This window comes from Pelophylax lessonae, assembly GCF_965119305.1.
Source record: "Pelophylax lessonae genome assembly, chromosome: 3".
Lineage (NCBI taxonomy): Eukaryota > Metazoa > Chordata > Amphibia > Anura > Ranidae > Pelophylax > Pelophylax lessonae.
Genome location: NC_138770.1, coordinates 698629 through 720749, shown reverse-complemented (window position 1 = coordinate 720749; position 22121 = coordinate 698629). Strand labels below are relative to the sequence as shown.

Sequence of the window (22121 nt, the reverse complement as noted above, 5' to 3'; positions counted from 1 at the left end):
GAACGGCCGCCCTACCGCAGTACATGTATGGGGGGTAGTCAGAGAAAAAAAAGTCTCCCTGATAAAGAGACTATGACCTGGTGGATTGCATGCAGAACTCCTGTGCCCAGCTGAGGACATTTAGGACCTCCTGTGCCCAGCTGAGGACAATTAGGGCCTCCTGTTCCCAGCTAAGGACATTTAGGGCCCTAAGATTGAAGATGTGGTGGATGTCTCCTTTTTGTTTGGGAACTGTGATAAGAGTAGAACTCCTGGAACTCTTCTGGCCCCAGACCCAGAAATGCAGATGATGTACAGGTACATGATTCTGCACCGAACAGCCGCCCTGCCGCAGTACATGTACGTGAACATGAAAATGGAGCCACTAATATAAGTGGTAATTCTTTTATGTTTGAAACGTACATAAGGAGTGAAACATTTCCCGCACTCTGAACATGAAATAGGACGCTCGCCCGTATGAACTTTCTGGTTTCTAAGAAATAAACCTTTGTTTGGAAAACATTTCCTGCACTCGTAACATTAAAAAGGGCCCTCACCTGGGTGTAAGTAGGTTCTTTCTTAGTTAAACATTTCCCACACTCTGCACAAGATTAGAGAGGCTTGCCTCTATGAACTTTCGGGTGTCTAACAGGTAAACGTTTGAGCGCAAAACATTTTCCACACTCTGAACATGAATAGGGAGTCTCACCTGTGTGTATTCTCTGATGGCTAAAAAAGTTTCCTTTATTATTAAAACATTTCCCGCACTCTGAATATTAACAGGGAAGCTCTCCCCTGTGGATTCTCTGATGGCGAAGAAGGTGTCCTTTATGATTAAAACATTTCCCACACTCTGAACATGAATAGGGACGCTCACCTGTGTGTATTCTCTGATGGCTAAGAAGGTTTCTTTTATCATTAAAACATTTTCCACACTCTGAACATGAATAGGGATGCTCATCTGTGTGTATTCTCTGATGGCTAAGAAGTTGTCCTTTACGAATAAAACATTTCCCGCACTCTAAACATAAATAGGGACGCTCACCTGTGTGTATTCTCTGATGGCTAAGAAGGTTTCTTTTATCATTAAAACATTTCCCACACTCTGAACATGAATAGGGAAGCTCCCCTGTGTGTATTCTCTGGTGCCTAAGAAGGTATCCTTTTTGACTAAAACATTTACCGCACTCTGAACATGAATAGGGACACTCACCTGTGTGTATTCTCTGATGCCTAAGAAGGTTTATTTTATCATTAAAAGTTTTCCCGCACTCTGAACATGAATATGGATGCTCACCTGTGTGTATTCTCTGATGGATAAGAAGGTGTCCTTTACGAATAAAACATTTCCCGCACTCTGAACAAGAATAGGGACGCTCACCTGTGTGTATTCTCTGATGGCTAAGAAGGTTTCTTTTATCATTAAAACATTTCCCACACTCTGAACATGAATAGGGAAGCTCACCTGTGTGTGTTCTCTGATGACTAAGAAGGTATCCTTTACGAATAAAACATTTCCCGCACTCTAAACATGAATATGGAAGCTCACCTGTATGTATTCTCTGATGGCTAAGAAGACTTCCTTTCTGAGTGAAACATTTCCCGCACTCTGAACATGAATAGGAAAGGTCACCTGTATGTATTCTGTGATGGAGAAAAAGGGTTCTTTTCTGTTTAAAACATTTCCCACACTCTGAACATGAATAGGTGCGCTCCCCTGTGTGTATTCTCTGGTGCCTAAGAAGGTATCCTTTTTGACTAAAACATTTACCGCACTCTGAACATGAAAAGGGACGCTCCCCTGTGTGTATTCTCTGATGGCTAAGAAGGCTTCCTTTCTGTTTAAAACATTTTCCGCACTCTGAACATGACAATGAATTCTCTCCTGTATGGTATGAAGAAGATTCCCGGAGATGAGATGGTTTCCCGCACCCGTCGGCACTGTCAGATATTAGAGGACTATGTGAAGTATCAGGAGATTCCAATGATCTCCTCCAATGGTGAGGTCTGTCATGTATATTATGAGGAACGGGATTTACTTCTGGAGAAGATGCCATGTCATTATCTTCTGTAGTCACATCTTCCTCCGATGTCCTTCTATTCCCACCACAGAGTCCGTCTGTCAGAAGACAAGAAAAATTACCAAGAGTTTTCCACACTCATATACACTGCTCAACACTTTATAATCAGAGTATAGCATCAAGTCAGGGAAACTCCTGGGATATTCATCTGCTCAGTCAAGTAGCAGAGGGGGTTGTTACCAACAGGTGCAGTAGATGGGCAACAATGAGACGACCTCCAAAACAGGAATGGTTTTACAGGTGGAGGCCACTGACATTTTCCCTACTCATCTTTTCTGAGTGTTTTTTTTCTTTTAAATCAGAAAAAGTTTTATTATAAAGAAAGAAAAGTCCATTCCATTCGGTACACAATATTTCCGCTTTGTACAGTCATAGACACAGCGATCGTAACCTTCATATATAGTCACTCCTGCATGTTTCCATTCACCACCTCCACTGACTCCACCCACTCCCCCAACATCTCACTGACTCCACCCACTCCCCCAACATCTCACTGACTCCACCCACTCCCCCAACATCTCACTGACTCCACCCACTCTCCCAACATCTCACTGACTCCACCCACTCCCCCAACATCTCCTTGGCCTGCGCCTTATCCCGTTCCCTCCCGTTTATTCATTCCTAGGACTCAGCTTTTTTTTTTTATTATTATTATTTTTATTGATTTTTAAACATAGAAGTAAAAATAACACAAAAATACAGACAAGAAACAAACAAGGCAACTAAAACAACTCCCCACCCCCCCCCCCCAACCTCAGTGCAATGCTCATGTACTACAATACTTATAGGAAAATGCAAAAGGAGAACCTCCCAGGAGAACCTCAACGTGGCAGTGCCTCCCCCACACAGACTCTCACCCAGGTCCATACCCCAACCTCCCCCACCCTCTCACCACTGCTTCTTGTCTGCTAGGCATAGACTTCATTTGTTACCTCCCTAAGTATCAGGGGACCTCAACTCACCCCTCTAAGGTGACCGTCACCTTCACCGGTGGCAGACCACAATCACCTCCGAGAAGAGTAGATGGCCTCTCAGTCCAACCCTGCCATATAACGCATCCTCTATTCAGGTATGTGGCTTTGTAAAACGGCAGCATCGTGTTCACTGGTGACTTCCAATACTCCACCGATGGCGCTTCGGTCTTCCTCCAATGCAGAAGAATAGCCTTGCCCGCATAGAACAGAGTAACCGACAATAAAATTCTTTGTGCTCCAAGAGGTGCCATTTCCTCCACCAAACCCAGCAAACACACTGTCAGCATCAAAGGTACCCTCAATGTGGTCCTAGGACTTTGAAGTGTTAATTCTTGTAGACCAAGGCCAGGGGTATCCAACCACATGTCCCACAACTTTTCAAATTCACCCGGAAATCCACATCTTTTAAAGATGTAGCACCCTCCTAGTCAGGTGTTAGAGATTGAGTATAGTTTTGTCTGCCTATCAGAGGAGCAGCAGGTAAATTCTATATTGCACTCTGCTTATCAGGGAGAAGGATCTGTGAGTTAGGTCTGCTCAGTGTGCCCAGTGTGCGATTCATCTGGTCTAAGGGAGTGTCCCCAGCTGATCCAATGAGGAGGCACATTGGATACTGGAGGAAACCTGGCCAATGACACACAGGCTTTTGATACACCCCCAGAGATTGGCACAGATGGGTTGTCTCGGTGCATTGTGGGGCAGGGTATAAAAAGCCACGGGCACATGAGGTAGAGGTCTTTTGGCGGGAAGAAAAGTCCCGGAAGGAGGGTGGTGGCACTGCCTCCTTTTCTGCAGCAGTGTGTGATGGTCACAGGCAGTCGGCCTGGTGAGCCAGTGGTGTGAGGCTGAACCCAGAGGTCCAGGAGAGCTGACTGGAGGAGTTGGGCACTGTGAGAATCTGGAAAAACAGTATCGCGAGTACAGAGGATCTTGCCCAGGGTTCTTGCCAGGAAGGGGACCACTCCGGAGTATGTAGTCAGTGGACGAGTGTCAGCAAGTGCATAGAAAGGGGGTACTGGTTGAGTACCCTGAAGAGAAACACAAATAGGAACACTTACCTCAGCTTCATTTAAGTGGCAGAATGAAGTAGCGGCCTTGCCCCGTTCTCAAACTAGAAGTCCTCTGAATTGTGAATTGTTCAACAGTTGGAGTATCCCACTCATCCCTTCTCCTATCCCAATATGAAATAAAACCACAAAAACAACTACCCCTATAGACTGATCATTGACTGAGCCAAGAACAAAGATTTCTGCAAGCAGTTGCTAAAGGTAACCTAGGGGAACTCTCTTAATGTGTAAAAATCCAGCAGTCCTCTAGGGGGCAGTGCTACTTTTGGGGGCTCATCATCCGGGATATCAAAATGGTTGCTAATGGCAAAAGCCAAAATTTTTGCCTAAGAACGTTATCCTTCCTCAAGAAATGTGCTGGAGTGCTAGAGAGGAGAGTGAGGCCTGCTCTACAGGAATTAGGGAGAGTGGGATGAAGAGTCAAGTTCAAAGTGGAGGTTGTCAGCAGCAACAGATGGACTTTTGTTGGGACTGTAATCTGCTCTCAAGAAATGTGCAGGAGAGTTAGAGAAGTAGAGTTGCATCAAGCTGTACAAAAGGTCTGTGTCTGCTTAAGAGTGAATGGTGCAAGTGTGGACGGAGCAAATGACAGCCCAGGGCACGTGGATCAGTGTGCCTGGGGCCATGTGTGTGCCAGTGCTATACAGAAAAATGTTCCTGGGTGGGGCTGAGAGGGAGACACATGTGTCAAGGAGCAAGATGGCGAGTGCCGGAGTGAGCCCGAGCACGGAGGCTATCCTGCAGAGGCATCTTTGTAAAAAGTGCGGAGGCTATGTTGGCGGAGATCCTGCAGAGCAGACCAGAATGCCGATATCAACCCTGTGGGACACTGGGGTGCGATTGGTGCCCAATGGAAGACTGGCATCGTGTACCAGAGCAGGCGTGGAGCATTTGGGCCTGGTATATGCCTGAATGTTACCATGCGGATTCAAGTGTGGGGCGAGTGCGGGCGCTGAGGCAATCTGCTGCTGCGGGCAGAGAAGAGTGAAGGTCAGCCCAGGAGACTGAATGTGACATGGGAGACCGGGGTCACTCGTGCTCTGTTAGCCTCTGAATCGGGACTCTTTGTGGGCAGAGGAAGAGGAGTGCTCAGGTTGCTGATGGAACTGGGCTCAGTAACATCTGGCAGCGCTACAATGTGCCACATGAGAGAAACCTGTACTTCCGAGGCTGTGTGCATGCAGGTAGTGAGGGCCGGGGGAATGGCCACCTGATGTACAGAAGACTGCAGTGGCAGACACCAGGTCTGCTCCAACAAAGGCAAAGGGGAGTCGATGGCCTGCGGTGACCAGGGCTGCGAGTGTGAGCAGCGAGGAAGAAGCCGGGGTCATTGATGTGGGGTCTCCTAGTTTCCAGCATCACTACGGATCCCTGGAGGAGGAGATCAATATCTGGAAATCAGAGGAAGAAACTAAGTGGGACTGGGGGTCGAATGAACGGAGCAGTTCAGCCAGTCCAAGTGTTCCTGATAAGTAGACTAGAGATTCTGTCATACGTGGACAGTGTGCTAAGAATCTGGGGTTCTGTGAAGCCTACTCTAACCGGGTCCCAGATCTATCCCTGGGCTCGGGAACAAAATGAGGCCTATGCGTCTCTCATCATTAAGGAGGAGACCCTGTATTCCCCACCTGGGAGAGGCAACAGACAAACATTCCCCAGGTTCTCCAGACTACAACGGCTGATACAGAGGAAGGTGGCCTTAGAATATGAATATGACTATCCTTATGCTCCAAGGGAGATCATGTTGGAGATTGAGGCCAGGAGAGAGGCTTGGTGTGACGAGGCTGTGTGGGACTTCCTTTATATCCCAAAACCCCACCGCATCCAGTCAAAGCTGGAGTTATGGAAAATCTTACAATCTGTAAAGGCTAATTGGAACTTTGGGCGGGCCATCTATATAGACAGAGTGGAGGTTCACCGCCCAGACAGATCTGGCCAGGCATGGTCCATCCATGTAAAAGACTCAGAGGGGAAAGTTGTGCGAATCCCACATCCTGACTACTATTGCTAAGGACACAGGATGCTGAGTTTAGTGAGGCTGGCTAGCCTCAGTTTGCTTACAGAAGACGAGGGGCTGGAGAGCCCGAATGTAAAGTGTACAGTGATGTTTCAAGTTTTATCATTGTTGCTAGGGCCCAAGCCCTATTTCCAATACCCCTTTCCCTTCTATCCTTGCAAAAGGGATTGGGAAATCTACAATTACTACTGCTAAGTGGTTCCACTAAAGAGGGCCAACCCTCCAACTTTAAAGAAGAGACCCTTGCTAAAGTGGTATCTAGTGATACTATAACTGTGCTAATAGGGGATCCTTTGGGCCATCGGGCCAGGATCATGTACCACCGCAAGTTAAAAAGGACACTCTGTGGAGTAGTTAGGTCATCGGGCTGAAGAGGAGAATTCTTTGCAAAGTGACTTTTTTTACAAAGATGCTTTGTGAAGATTCTATTGGGCCAATGGGCCAGTAATGGAACTTTGTTGGGTTGCTACCCAGGGAGAACGGGTAGTGGCCTGAGGTCTCTTCGGTGAGGGGTGCCCTAGTGCCAGGGGGCCTTGAAGAGACTGTTAACACCCACAAGTCTGACAGGTTGCTCAGGCTCCAGCAAATACCTTGTCCTTAAGAAGACATGTAGCCTCGGTGCTACAGGTGTGAGGGACACTGTGACCATCAGTCGGATGGACTCCACATGTCTTCGAGAACTTGTGGGCGTGGCTGAAATGGAAGAAGAGTCAGTGCCCAGGTGCTAAAGGGACTGTGTCTGTTTCAGTCACTCATTGTGGCTACAAGGTAGATAGTTAGCTTGACAGGGTTTGGTTGTCACCTGTACAGGAGTGGAGCTGAACGCCTAGTCAAGCCTACTGGAAGTGATATCTGCCAGGATGTGTAGCTAGGGATCTTGGGTGAGAAGGTCGCCTCTGAGGAGAGGGCATTCTCACTACATTAGGTAGAATGTTGTTAATATGCAAATGTTGGAAGTGCTAACCTTTAATTCTTCCTTTGCAGGCTTGCACGGGATGTCTGGATCTGGCAAGGCCCTCCATTTGTGAAAAGTGAATGTTATAGTTAGCTAGTTAATCAGGTTGACATGTTACCCACTCAAGCAGAGTTTTGTTGATGGGGGGTGCATTAAGTTGTTTTGTGAATATTTGTACAGAATATCTATATTTTTCTACATAATTTATTATATGTACATTTGTTATTTCCCTTTTCCAGGTTTGTGGGATACTCCGTTTATTTTTGTAGGAAAATTTTGTAGGGGGGAGGCTGCCCCAGAGCCAATGAGGACATGGCTTGTTTGGTGGGGGGTGGATGTAGCACCCTCCTAGTCAGGTGCTATAGATTGAGTATAGTTTTTGGCTCTGTCTGCCTATCAGAGGAGCAGCAGGTAAATTCTATATTGCACTCTGCTTATCAGGGAGCAGGATCTGGGAGATAGGTCTGCTCAGTGTGCCCAGTGTGTGATTCATCTGGTCTAAGGGAGTATCCCCAGCTGATCCAATGGGGAGGCACATTGGATGCTGGAGGAAACCTGGCCAATAACACACAGGCTTTTGATACAGCCCCAGAGATTGGCACAGATGGGTTGTCTCTGTGAATTGTGGGGCAGGGTATTGGCACTTTCCAACCACAACCCCACATAGGCACACGCTCATTCATCCGGCTCCTTGCTGGTGAGCGTCTTAGCATTTACTTTTGCCATCTCTTAGTAAATTGAGGCCTCTCTCTGTGGGATTTCCCCCCTTCTCTTTCACTCTCTCATATTCTTTGCTTGTCTGACTTTCCTTTCTTCCTCTCTCATACCATCTTTGCCTCCCCTCTTTTTATCTCCATTCTCTTCATACCCCCCCCCCCCCCGCCCCATACTACTTAGGGCAACACCATGCTAAACTGGATCTCCCAGATCTACTCTGCCCCTGTCGCCCAGGTTAAGGTGAACGGTATCTTATCGGACTACTTTACAATTACGAGTGGGACAAGACAGGGGGACCCTTACTCTTCACATTATCACTAGAAACCTTTTTATGTAGAATACGCCTCCACCAGGATATCTCAGGCATGACCCAGCAGAAAATATCAGCGTATCCAGATGACATGTTATTTTCCCTCATAAATCCCATAATCACTCTACCGAATCTTCTTCACGAGTTTGAGGTATATGGCACTCTGTCCAATCTAAATATCAACTTTACTAAATCTGAAGCTATGGGAGTAGGCTTATCAAACCCCCTCCTCCACCAACTGCGATTGCATTTTAGGCTAAAATGGACGAACTCAGCGCTGAAATACCTGGGCACTCTCATACCACCCAAATGTTCACCCATCTTCACGCTCAACTTTCTCCCCCTCCTAAACAAAAGTCCACATTATATAAGATAAATTGAATTCTGGCCTCCATTCATGGTTTGGAAGATGCAACATTATTCCGATATTCCGATATTCATCCCTTCACATTACTTTAAACAAGATGACACCCTACTAGTGGATTTTATCTGGGCACATAAGCGACCTAGGCTATGTAGGAGACTGCTCTTGCTTAAACGACTAGGTTGACTGGCAGTGCTGGACTTATGCAAGTACTATCAGGCTAAACGATTGGGGAGACTCAGACTGATGTCGTCATGGTGAAGCGAAGCTTTGGCCAAGACTAGAACAGGCCCAATGCGACATACCCCTCCATAGAGCTCCATCGTGCCACCATTCACTACCAGACTCCATAAGACGCCATCCCCAAATAGGTCACACGATAAGAACCTGCTCTAAATTATTCACACAACTTTCACTTTCCCCGACGCACTCGCCACTGACACCCATACTGGGGAATCCCGGGTTTACCCCGGGCTACCAAGATAAAACATTCAGGACCTTGATGGAGTCAGGCTATTTCCAAGCCTCCCATTTTTCAACATCATCTAGTTGGCCTGCACTCAAAGACCTCATGGACTTCTCGGGACCCTACGTCTAGATTTCTGGAGGGCATTGCAACTCCATAATTTCTTAAACTCATTTCCACCTCCCAGTGAATGCAACACACAACTTACACCCTTCGAAGAACATTGCTCTCAAGACAGAATACTGACACAGGTATTATCCACGACCTATGCATTACTGATCACACCCCAGGGGACTTACCAACCCCCATTCTTAGCTAAGAGGGAACAGGATTTAGACTGTAACTTTAATCCAGACCAACAAAATCACATCATTCCGTTTACATTTACATCATCCATCTTTATGTAAATACAACAAACCAACTTCAAACTCCTAACAAGGTGGTACCACACGTCGTCAAGGTTGAGCAGATTCTTCCCCACACTCACTGATCAGTGCTGGAGATGCCAGGAAGGACCGGGGGACACTCCTACATGATTTTTAGTCGTGTCCTAAACTAGCGGAGTTCTGGAAGACAGTACGTGAAATGTCTCAGAGGTTTATAAACCGACCTCTCCCCAATGACCCTGCTCTCTTCCTTCTCCATGCTTCTAACATCCCGGCCCAGACCTATAAAAATTCTGTCATTCGTCACCTTCTAAATGCTGCTAAAATGTGCATCCCTCTTAAATGGAAAAACACACAGGCCCTGACTGTTAGCATGTGGCTCAAAGAAATATATAGAATGGAAAACCTTGTTCTCTCGACACGTCCCCAACACGAAGGATATACCAAAACCTGGGGTCAATGGAATATATTTGTCCTCTCTAATGAAGGCTGCTCTTTAATTTAGGGTGGCAATACTAAAGAGACCTCATGTTGAGTTTAAGGGAGCTCTAAAATATTGGTGGAAAGTATTGCTGATGTAGAGCCATAGCTTTACCAATGCTAACCCTCCTACCCCCCCCCCCCCACACACACTTCCACACCTCCTTCTTCCCTTTCCCCCCTCATCCCACCTACTTATCCTCTTCTGCCTCTCTCTAGGTTTCTTTTACTTCCCTCTCTCTTTCCACTACTTATTCGCTTTACTCCTTCCTTCTTCTTCTATACGTTATGCGAAACTGGAACAGACAACTCCGGGTACTTTCTAGTCCTGCATAACTCCTCCCATTAGAGGAATTGTAGAACACCTCTTATTCTACGACCGATGTAGATCTCAACCTTATGACTGAATTGTCTTCAATGTTGTAATACACTGTCTCAGCATATGTCCTATAAGGAATATTACTGTTTATTATGCCTGGAAGTTGTCTTTTATATAAATAAAAAAAAAAAAAAAAAAGAGATCTGACATGGATCAATGATACAACCTTACCCAACCAAACATCACTAAGTAATAATGATATTAAAATGATGACAATGTTATTGTTTGGAACATGACGTTATATTGAGGAAGGGAGATGGACCTTTCATATGATGTACAGTATCTCCTCCTCATTTGTTTGGAACAAGACGTTAGACTCAGGCATGGGGCAGAAGACCCAAAACTCATAACCTAGGTGCCTATATCATGCACATTTTTTTTGCCAGCCGAATCCCAGAATCTCCATAAATCCAGTCTAGAGACAAATTGTGTCTGCAGCACAGAGAAGGAAGATTATCCGAGAGAAATACAGGAATACAGGACGGGGAACACAGCTCAGGAAAGTGACCAGGGGATTACAGGCTGATATCACCCAGTCCCCACCCTACTCTGGACCAATCAGTGAGCAGTATGGGTGGAGGAATGTATTTAGTGTTAATGACCCACCTGTGCTGATCTCTGTAGGAGTGTCCTCCTCTATAAATGTCCCCGTTATTCCATCCTCCTCCATAGATTGCTGATCATCTCTCACATACGTCTCTTCTTCTTCTGCTTTAACCTCAAATTCTATATCGATTGGATCTCCACTCTAAATCAAGAAAATGAAAGAATATCATCTGTAAAATATAAGATTTATTATTGTGAAATCGCATAAAAATCCACACATTGTTTCCATGAGTCTGTGTTTTATAATCTCTGTCTCACCAACCTTGTAACATTGAGGGATGGTGTGACCTTCCTGTGTGGAATCCCGGGAATACAGAGGGCGGGGACATCTCTCTGGTGGGTTCCTGGTATTAGGTGGCTCCATCATATCCTTGTGTCCTTCTGAAAACTCCTCCATCACTCCATACTCCTCATCCTCCTCTTTATACTCTTCTTTAACATCAATATTATCATCCCCAAGGTTTCCACTCTGAATAAATAATAAAACATTCATTGTAACAAACATGCTGTATATAAATCAGAACTACCAATAATTGTCACTCATCTACCTGATGATGGTGAGGGATGGTGTGACCTTCCTGTGTGGAATCCCGGGAATACAGAGGACGGGGACATCTCTCTGGTGGGTTTCTGTAGCTGGATGACTCCACCATGGTGTCCTGGTACAGATCTTTGTGTTCTTTTAGAAACTCTGACTCCTCCATCACTCCATCCTCATCATCCTCCTCTTTTATCTCTTCTTTAACCTCAACTTTAGAATCTCTCAGGTTTCCACTCTGAATATATAATAAAAATGACATCAATGGTAACAATGCAGATAATGTACAGATCCTAATGATACTATCAGTGATTGTTCCTCATCTACCTGATGATGGTGAGGGATGGTGTGATCTTCCTGTGTGGAATCCCGGGAATACAGAGGACAGGGACATCTCTCTGGTGGGTTCCCATTACTGGATCCATCTGTAGGAAACACACACACTGACTGAATACATTGTTTCTATGTGTTTATCAGATGATGGGGGATCTAGGTGGAGCCTCCGTACTGCTCTCTCCTTTACAATAAAGTCTCCTCTTACCCGGTGATGTGAGGGGCGGCTGATTCTCCATCATGACGTCCTTGTAGAGATCCTTGTGTCCTTCTAAGAATCTTCTGAGAATCCTCCTCACCTCTCCGGTCAGGTCTGTGCTTTATTAATAGAGATGAGAGCGATATCATGAGAGAAGCGAGAGAAAGCAAGGTGGCAGCATTGGGTCTGGGTGAAGAGTGGGGGACAGAATCGTAAAATATGGGGTGTGAGGAGTGGAGATCTGCAATGTTGAATAAGGGAATGAGGACTTATCCCCAAATCCATCAGCCCTGGTTTCATTTCAATGTCAGTTACTATGCACGTCCGGGAGGGGTTTGACCCCACCTTTCTGGTCCAGTTGACCATGTTCATTCTCCAACCAATGTAACCTTTTTGACGAAACAATGTTTATGATGTTGTTGTCAGATTGCACTCTCTCATTTTTTTCCTGATGTGCCTTAACTCTGTTTATACTGCAACCTCTTCTTAAATAAAGAAAAAAAAAAAAAATGAGGGAATGAGGAGTGGGGGACAACAGTGTCAGTGGGGGTTGTGGAATATAGGTGAGCAGTGTGGGAAGGGGGGTGAGGAGAGGGGAACAACAGTGTTGGATGAGGAATGAGAAGTAGGGAAGTGGGGTGATAGATGGGGGTAAGGAATGGTGGACAGCAGTGTTAGATAGGGGTGAGGTGCGGGGGGACAGCGGTGTTAGATGAGAGGTGAGGAATGGGGGACAGCGGTGTTAGATGAGAGGTGAGGAATGGGGGACAGCGGTATTAGATGAGAGGTAAGTAATGGGGGACAGCGGTGTTAGATGGGGGTGAGAAGTGGGGACAGTGGTGTTAGATGGGGGGTGAGGTGCGGGGGGACAGCGGTGTTAGATGAGAGGTGAGGAATGGGGGACAGCGGTGTTAGATGGGGGGGGAGTGAGAAGTGGGGACAGTGGTGTTAGATGGGGGGTGAGGAGCAGGGGACAGCGGTGTTAGATGGGGGGTGAGGAGTGGGGACAGCAGTGATTGATAGGGAGTAAGGGATGGTGGACAGTGGTGGTAGATGGGGGTGAGGAGTGAGGGACAGCAGAGATAGATGGGGGGTGAGGAGTGGGAGACAGCGGTGATAGATAGGGAGAGTGGAATGGTGGACAGTGGTAGTAGATGGGGGGAGTGAGGGAACAGCAGTGTTAGATGGGGGTGAGGAATGGGGGACAGCGGTGTTAGATGGGTGTGAGGAATGGGGAACAGTGGTGTTAGATGGGGGTTGAGGAGCGGGGGACAGCGGTGTTAGATGGGGGGTGAGGAGTGGGGGTCCAGTTGGTGTTGGGGTAGAGGACGGGATTAATGTTAGTAGTGACGAGGGAGGAAAGCTGCTGAATATTTCCAAAGGTGAGTGTCGGGGTCACCCCGAGCTCTGCCTCTTCCCCACATAGATTATGAGTACCTCGGCTCTGCCTGGTGAGGGCGCTATAAGAGAGCTGGAGGAAGTTTTGCTGCTCATCCTACTTATGTGATTTCACCGGGGCACTGCAATCTGATTCTCAGTGTTATGCGTTCCACTCTTTCTGTTCCTCCGGCATAAAAAGGAAGGAGAAAGTTTTCTTTATGTAATTAAAGATTAGATATAGAAAATAATATCTTATTACCTCTGCCACTTCCAGCTACGTCTCCTCTCTTCTTCCTCCCGACTGGCCTCTGAAATTCCTATTTATATCTGACATCGCTTCCTCTGTGGACCTACATCACTTCCTGTCAGTATCTTACATCACTTCCTGTCAGTATCTTACATCACTTCCTGTCTGTGCGTTCCATCTGAGAGAAGTCAGGTCACCACCTTGTGGACCATATTGGGATTTTTGTACTTAGCGTTCTTACGGTGATTGCATTTGTTCCTCGCAGCAAAACAGTTAAGGTACTCTCGGAGATGTTTTAGTTATTTGCTCTAACAGGTAACTTTTAGGACTGGCCTTCAGGGGGTTCTCCCTTCATCTTCCTCCGAACAGTATCAGTATTTCTTGCTAGAAAACTACTTAGAACCCCCAAACATTATACATTTTTTTTATTTTAGCAGAGGCCAAAGAGAACAAAATGGCAGTCATTTTAATTTTTTATATCACACGGTATTTGCGAAGCGGTTTTGCAAATGCAATTTTTTGGGGGATAATACACTTTAACCATTACCCCAAATAGACGTACCCATATGTCTTTGGGGTTCAGTGGTAATAGTGGGGTGGTGGGTGCACCTAAGGGCATCATCCCGGTATCATTTTGTTCAGCCAGCGATTCTGTACAACGCAGAAGTGATCTGAGTGGATAATTAGCCACTCGATCACTTCTGCGGGTAATGGAAGGAGATTCCACCCCCTTCCCACCGCCTCTCCCGGGCTCTCCGGTCCCATCGCGGAGGTCAGGAGCGATGTGGCCGGTGGTGATGGCTGCCCTGTACACAGAGATAGGAACTGACATCATTCCCCTCGCTCTGTAACCCTGGAGACCAGGAGCGGCGAGTATTCCCCACTTCCGATTCTGCCCCTTTGTTTACCTGGACATCCAATCTCGGTCTGTTCGGCTGCAGGGGGGACCAGAGGAGAGATTTGGAGCTCTAATAGACCCCCGATCTCCACATTAAGAGGACCTGTCATGCCCTATTCCTACTACAAGGGATGTTTACATTCCTTTTAATGGGAATAACCGTGATAAAAAAAATTTAAAGGGAAAGTGTGAAAAAAAGGAAATAAATAGAAAAAATTTAATAAAATAAACAATAAAAAAAAAAAAAAATGTAAAGCGCCCCCGTCCCGGTGTACTTGCACGCAGCAGTGAACGCTTATGTACATCGCGTCCATTTATGTAAACGGCGTTCAAACCTCACATGTGAGATATCACTACGAACGTTAGAGCTAGAGTAATAATTCTAGCCCAAGACCTCCTCTGTAACTCTAAACTAGTAACCCGTAAGAATGTTTAAAGCGTCACCTATGGAGATTTTTAAGTACAGAAGTTTGGCGCCATTTCCCGAGTGTGCGCAATTTTAAAGTGTGACATGTTAGGTATCTATTTCCTCAGCATAACATCATCTTTTACATTGTAATAAAAAATTGGGCTAACTTCAGTGTTTCTTTTTTTTTTAATTATTGAAACAGTGCCAGAATAGACCAGGTATGGAAGTGGTTAAAATTACGCAAACTACGATACTTAAAAATCTCCATAGGCGATGCTTAAAAAGCCTTCACAGGTTACCTGTTTAGAGGTACAGAGGAGTTCTAGTGCTAGTATTATTGCTTTCGCTCTAACGTTCTCTGTGATACCTCACATGTGTGGTGCGATTACCGTTGCATGACTTACGTATGCGTTCGCTCCTGTGCACAAGCACCGCGCAGGGATGGGGTCTCTTCAAATTTTTTTTTCTATATTACTTTTTATTTTTACACTGTCCCTTTAATTTTTTTTTGATCACTTCTACTCCTATTACAAATAATGTAAACATCCCTTGTAATAGAAATAAGGATGAAAGGTCCTCTTTATGGAGACATCTGGGGTCAAAAAGACCCCAAATCTCTTCCTTAACTTTAAAAGCAAAAGATAAAAAAAAAAGATTTACTTCCAGCCTTGACCAGAACTCATGTTATGACGTCGCTCCGGTCCTCCAAGGCCATAGAGACGATGAAAGAGTATCCACTCTTTGATCGTCTACGAGAGCAGCCAGCCGGACCATCGGATTGTTTTCCAGGCAAAAATGGTAAGCCCAAAAACACCGGCAAGCACCAGGAGGGGGAGGAACATCCCTTCCCGCTGCTTCGGAAAGCTCATGAACCGCTCGGAATGGTTTCATGAGAAAGCCAGCCGCCAGCTGGAAAAACCAATACAATGATAGCTTCAGCCATAACCCTGGTAAACCACAATGTATACAATGAGGACACCAACAATGGGGTCCACTGACACAAACGATGGGGCACAATTCATCCCACTAACACCAATAATGGGGCACAATTCATCCCACTAACACCAATGATGGGTCACAATTCCTCCCACTAACACCAATGATGGGGCACAATTCATCCCACTAACACCAATGATGGGGCACAATTCATCCCACTAACACCAATGATGGGGCACAATTCCTCCCACTAACACCAATGATGGGGCACAATTCATCCCACTAACACCAATGATGGGGCACAATTCCTCCCACTAACACCAATGATGGGGCACAATTCATCCCACTAACACCAATGATGGGGCACAATTCATCCCACTAACACCAATGATGGGGCACAATTCCTCCCACTAACACCAATGATGGGGCATGATTCCTCTCAATGAAACCAAAGATGGGGCATTGTTTTTTTCCCACTGATAGGACCCTTTCTGCTCCCAATGGCCACAGTCTAGCCCCTCCCTAAAATCTGAAGGACAGTAAACTGGCTCTTTTGTTTAGAAAGTTTGGCGACCACATCCCCCCCCCGGTCTAGAAAAACGCTACTATGAGCTCCAGACTTCTCATGCAGAAGCAAAAAATTGGGTGACCCTTGGACTGAAGAGTCCGAGCCTGGTAAAAGGGAGTTTGAAATTTCTCCTGGGGAACAAAAACTCTGGGCTGAGCTCTGTTTAGGATGAGACCCAGATATTCCAAGCTATGAGTTGGTTCCAGTGCTGAGATCTGAAGGTTCGGGATCCAGTTGAACCTTTGCAATGGCAGGACAGTTCTAATTATGCGGTCAGCCAGAACATGAGCGAATGGCCTTTTGGCTAAGATCAAGTGTAGTATCTGTTCTTATCAGTTGGTATGGACCCTGATGGTTAGTATCGGCAGGGGCTGAAATGAACCGGGGCGCTCTAGGCGTAACTGGAGGACCGGGAAGTAGGCACTGTCAGAGAAAGCCGGATGGGTTCGTTGCCTTCTGATTTGAATGGGTCCGCCCCTGTCAGTTTGAAGGGAGCGGGAAAGCCGGTTTCGCCAATTTTCCGGTTAGTACTGCTCCTGGATGTGATTGGTAAGGAATGGCGGATGGTGGTGGGGGAACCTTTCCTCCTGGGTTGAATCTGGCCTTGCAAAAGGCTTGTCCCCAGTTGAAGGCAGGTTCTCCCTAAGCTGTCTAAAACTCTGATGCCTCCTGATGGGATAGGGCTACACTGGGTCTGGCCGGGGGCTGAGACCGAAAAAGCCCGTGGTGTATGTGCCCCTGGGGTGGCAGCCCAGGGGTGCCTCAATTTCACTGGTGAGGGGCAGCTCACCTGAGTTTTTGTGGCACCTTGGTCACTGCACCATCACACTTTTTCTGCACCTGCCTCTTGGGGTGGGCCTTTTGGCCAACACCAGAGGAATTTTTTATTCCTGGCCGGGGGGCCTGCCGAGGTCTAGCACTTAGGCACTACCCAGCACTTCTCCACTTCCCTTTTCCCCACTCTGTTTTTCTTTGTTTGTGTGTTCACGTATGTCCCTTTTTGGTTGTTTTGTCACTGCACGACTTGGATGGCGTAGGTCCTCGGGCCTGCCCTGTAAGTCTTGGGAGGGGGTGGATATGGCCTTTTGGCTTAGTTCGCCCTCTCCCATAGAAACATAGAAACATAGAATGTGTCGGCAGATAAGAACCATTTGGCCCATCTAGTCTGCCCAATATATCTGAATCCTATGAATAGTCCCTGGCCCTATCTTGTATGAAGGATAGCCTTATGCCTATCCCATGCATGCTTAAACTCCTTCACTGTATTTGCAGCTACCACTTCTGCAGGAAGGTTATTCCATGCATCCACTACTCTCTCAGTAAAGTAATACTTCCTCATATTACTTTTAAACCTTTGCCCCTCTAATTTAAAACTGTGTCCTCTTGTGGTAGTTTTTCTTCTTTTAAATATGCTCTCCTCCTTTACCGAGTTGATTCCCTTTATGTATTTAAATGTTTCTATCATATCCCCTCTGTCTCTTCTTTCTTCCAAGCTATACATGTTAAGGTCCTTTATCCTTTCCTGGTAAGTTTTTTCCTGCAATCCATGTACTAGTTTAGTAGCTCTTCTTTGAACTCTCTCTAGAGTATCTATATCCTTCTGGAGATATGGCCTCCAGTACTGCGCACAATACTCCAAGTGAGGTCTCACCAGTGTTCTGTACAGCGGCATAAGCACTTCTCTCTTTCTACTGCTTATACCTCTCCCTATACATCCAAGCATTCTGCTGGCATTTCGTGCTGCTCTATTACATTGTCTTCCCACCTTTAAGTCTTCTGAAATAATTACTCCTAAATCCCTTTCCTCAGATACTGAGGTCAGGACTGTGTCAAATATTCTATATTCTGCCCTTGGGTTTTTACGCCCCAGGTGCATTATCTTGCACTTATCCACATTAAATTTCAGTTGCCAGAGTTCTGACCATTCTTCTAGTTTTCCTAAATCCTTTTCCATTTGGCGTTTCCCTCCAGGAACATCAACCCTGTTACATATCTTTGTGTCATCAGCAAAAAGACAAACCTTACCATCGAGGCCCTTTGCAATATCACTTATGAAGATATTAAACAAAATTGGTCCCAGTACAGATCCCTGAGGTACCCCACTGGTAACATGACCTTGTTCTGAATGTTCTCCATTGACTACAACCCTCTGTTGTCTGTCACTCAGCCACTGCCTAATCCACTCAACAATATGGGAGTCCATGCTCAATGACTGCAGTTTATTGATAAGTCTTCTATGTGGGACAGTGTCAAAAGCCTTACTAAAATCTAGATATGCAATGTCTACTGCACCTCCACCGTCTATTATTTTAGTCACCCAGTCAAAAAAATCTATAAGATTTGTTTGACATGATCTCCCTGAAGTAAACCCATGTTGTTTTTCATCTTGCAATCCATGGGATTTAAGATGTTCCACAATCCTATCCTTTAATAGGGTTTCCATTAATTTGCCTACTATTGATGTCAGACTCACTGGTCTATAGTTGCTCGATTCCTCCCTACTACCTTTCTTGTGAATGGGCACGACATTTGCCAATTTCCAGTCTTCCGGGACGACTCCTGTTACTAATGATTGGTTAAATAGATCTGTTAATGGTTTTGCCAGCTCACCACTAAGCTCTTTTAATAATCTTGGGTGTATCTCATCAGGACCCTGTGACTTATTTGTCTTCACTTTAGACAGCAATCTTAGAATGTCTTCCTCTGTAAAGACACATGCATCAAATGATTCATTAGTCATCCTTTCAAGTGGAGGTCCTTCTCCTTCTTTTTCTTCTGTAAAAACTGAACAGAAGTATTCATTAAGGCAGTCAGCTAGCCCTTTATTTTCTTCTACATACCTTCCGTCCTTTGTTTTTAATTTAGTTATTCCTTGTTTTAATTTCCTTTTTTCATTTATATATCTGAAGAATGTCTTATCCCCCTTTTTCATAGACTGAGCTAGTTTTTCTTCTGCCTGCGCTTTAGAAGTTCTTATAACTTGCTTGGCCTCTTTCTGCCTAATCTTGTAGATTTCCTTATCTTCATTGCTCTGGGTTTTTTTATAATTACAAAATGCTAGCTTTTTATTTTTAATGATTTGGGCCACTTCTGCTGAGTACCACAGTGGTCTCTTCCTTTTTTTGCTTTTACTGACAAGTCTAATGCAATTTTCTGTTGCCTTCAATAATGCACCTTTTAAGTAGTCCCATTTCTCCTGGACTCCATGTAATCCGTTCCAGTCTGATAAGGACTCATTTATGACTAATTTCATTTTTGAAAAGTCTGTTTTTCTAAAATCTAAAACTTTTGTTTTTGTGTGGTGTGACTCTTTCACAGTTCTTATATTAAACCACACTGACTGGTGATCACTAGATCCCAAGGTTTCGCCTACAATGACATCATATACCGAATCCCCATTTGTGAATACCAGATCCAAAATGGCCTCCCTCCGGGTTGGCTCCTCAACCACTTGTTGCAGAGACAACCCCAGTAGGGAATTTAGAATATCTGTACTCCTGGTAGAACTTGCTATTTTGGTTTTCCAGTTTATATCTGGAAGATTGAAATCTCCCATAATGATAACTTCTCCTTTCATTGTCATTTTAGCTATTTCTTCAACTAGTAGATCATCTAGTTCTTTAACTTGACCAGGTGGTCTATATATCACACCTACACGAGTTACTGCATGATTAGCAAACTGCAACGTAACCCAAACTGACTCTATGTTGGCCTCACCAACTTGTATTAGGTTAGATTTAATGCTATCTTTCACATACAGGGCCACTCCTCCTCCTTTCTTGCCTACTCTGTCTCTTCTGTATAAAGAGTACCCTGGTATGGTTATGTCCCAGTCATTTCTTTCATTAAACCATGTCTCCGTAACAGCCACTAAATCTACATTCTCAGATTCCATTATTGACCCAAGTTCATTGATTTTTTTACCTAAACTGCGAGCATTTGTAGACAGGACTCTGAGCTTATCATTTCTTAACCTCTGTGCTTCTGACCTGTTCTGGGGTCTCCCTTCGGGGGAGCCCTACCTAGTACTCGGGGTGGGCTGTTTCGGCAGTCCCCCTGAAGAATGGGGTCTGCCCGGCTTCGGCTGGGTGGACCTAAGTGAGTACCTCAGTCCCTGTCAGGAGCTTCGCGCCCCGGGGGATCAGGGTCAGGGCCCTTCCTCTTCGGAGGAGGGCCATGTGTGTACGCCTTGTGCACTTTTTTGTGTGTTCACGTTTGCGTGTGTGCACTTTTTTATGCACCGGGTGTAAGTCTTTTGAGTGTGTTTCACACACCACGGGCTTTAAAAAAAAAAAAAAAAATGAGCGAATGGAGGTCTTCCAGATATCCCACAATGGGAATGCCCTGGGAGAACAGCAAGGCTAGGCCAGGCAGGCAGGCAGGCAGGCAGGGCCAGTGCCTGGGTGAACACTCAAAGTGCCTATTCCCTACTTCTGAGTAGGATTCCTGAGCCTCCAGTTCAGGGACAACCTGATTTTCTTGCACAAAAGTTTTTATTAAAGGAAAAGCATAAACATACATCAGAGCAAGGTATGAATGTACAATGGGAAAAATGGAACATATAAAACAGATAGCAGCAAAACAAAATGCAAACATAGGGCGTGAGCTAACATTCAATGCTGTAAACTACATAGAATTTGTCAGCAAAAATGAGTAAAGCGGGGACCAAAAGGCCCCCAGTGACACATAGTGCAAACAACAACAGGTGGAGCAATCCGAGAGTTTTCCATCAATCAGATATAGTCATGGTCGTAGAGTACCAAGCAAAAAGAAGGAGTAACACAGAATAGATAAAGGGAAAAGAAAGGAAAGAAGAAATGAAAAAGGAAGACAAACAAAGAGGGAGAAGACAATAGAAAGAGACAAAGAGAAGAGTGGGGAGGGGAGAGCAGGTCCTGCGGGGCGAGCACTCGGGGGGCATTAAATGGAGAGGAGAGTGGTCTGAAATCTAGAAGGGGCAACATTCGAAATCCAGGGATCCCACACCTTAAGAAATTTGTCATGAGAATCAGAGGCTATAGCGGTCAGTTTTTCATTGATTAGGATATCATTCATACGATTTTTGACCGCCTCAAAACTAAGCAACAGGGACTTCCAGGAGCGGGCTATTGTCAATTTCATAGCAGTAAACAAATGCTGGGCCAACTGGCGTTGCCTACGGGATAGGTCTGGTATAGGTTTGCATAAAAGCCCCTTTTCAAAGTGACCTGAAAAATATTACGGAGCAAAGCATAGATCCTGATCCATAGTCTGCGCACCTTAGGGCATGTCCACCAAATATGTGCCATGGTCCCCTCCTGAGCGCAACCCCGAAAACACAAGGGAGAATATGCAGGTATAAATTTGGCCAGCCTAGCTGGGGTATAATACCATCTGTAAAACTTCTTATATGCATTTTCCAAAATTAAGTCATTGCGAGAACATTTTGAGAGAGCTGCTGTCATGTGCTGCCAGTCTTCCCTATCCAGCCCACCCCCCAATTCCAGTTCCCAGTTTGAATGATAGGCAGTAAACGGGGGCGAGTCACAAGAAACAATAGAGGCATATAGGAGAGATATGAGTCCCGGCGAGTGGGGTCGTGCCCTGCAGAGACTTTCAAAAGGCGTAAGCGTATAGGGTAAAGGCTTATGTTTAATGAGTTGTTGGAGGAAATTATGGAGTTGTATGTAGCGATAGTGTTCCCGCAAGGGGATATCATGGGAGGACCGAAGGGCCCCAAAAGGGAGTATCCTCGTGGGGGGGACAACCTGATTCTCAATGCCAGGTAACCTGGTCTGTCCAAAGAAGGGACTAAATTATTCCACAATTACACAATGTTGTGTTTTTGGGGTT

The 22121-nt window shown here is 45.5% G+C and overlaps 4 protein-coding genes and 1 pseudogene across 5 annotated transcripts in view; 2 read left to right on the top strand and 3 right to left on the bottom strand.

Moving 5' to 3' along the window:
* LOC309549119 (uncharacterized protein) overlaps positions 1 to 22121 on the top strand; it is a 2919967-nt gene that overhangs the window by 2687240 nt on the left and 210606 nt on the right. The window lies entirely within an intron of this gene.
* The window catches only part of LOC309548636 (gastrula zinc finger protein XlCGF66.1-like), a 292938-nt gene that overhangs the window by 60211 nt on the left and 210606 nt on the right, over positions 1 to 22121 (top strand). The gene's annotated exons all lie outside the window — the stretch shown is intronic.
* The window catches only part of LOC309549117 (uncharacterized protein), a 4285597-nt gene that overhangs the window by 4163531 nt on the left and 99945 nt on the right, over positions 1 to 22121 (bottom strand).
* The window catches only part of LOC309549122 (uncharacterized protein), a gene marked incomplete at its 3' end in the record, with an annotated part of 313082 nt that overhangs the window by 214054 nt on the left and 76907 nt on the right, over positions 1 to 22121 (bottom strand). Inside the window, exons 3-4 of the mRNA XM_082249159.1 lie at positions 11044 to 11250; positions 10782 to 10923 (exon numbers count right to left, since the gene is read on the bottom strand). Coding sequence (XP_082105285.1) covers positions 10782 to 10923; positions 11044 to 11250 — 349 coding nt within the window. The remainder of the gene's footprint in view (positions 1 to 10781; positions 10924 to 11043; positions 11251 to 22121) is intronic.
* LOC309548635 lies at positions 591 to 4103 on the bottom strand (annotated as a pseudogene). Its single transcript has 2 exons — positions 4093 to 4103; positions 591 to 1986 (listed from the first exon to the last, which is right to left on the bottom strand). The product of its transcript is annotated as an uncharacterized misc_RNA (transcript).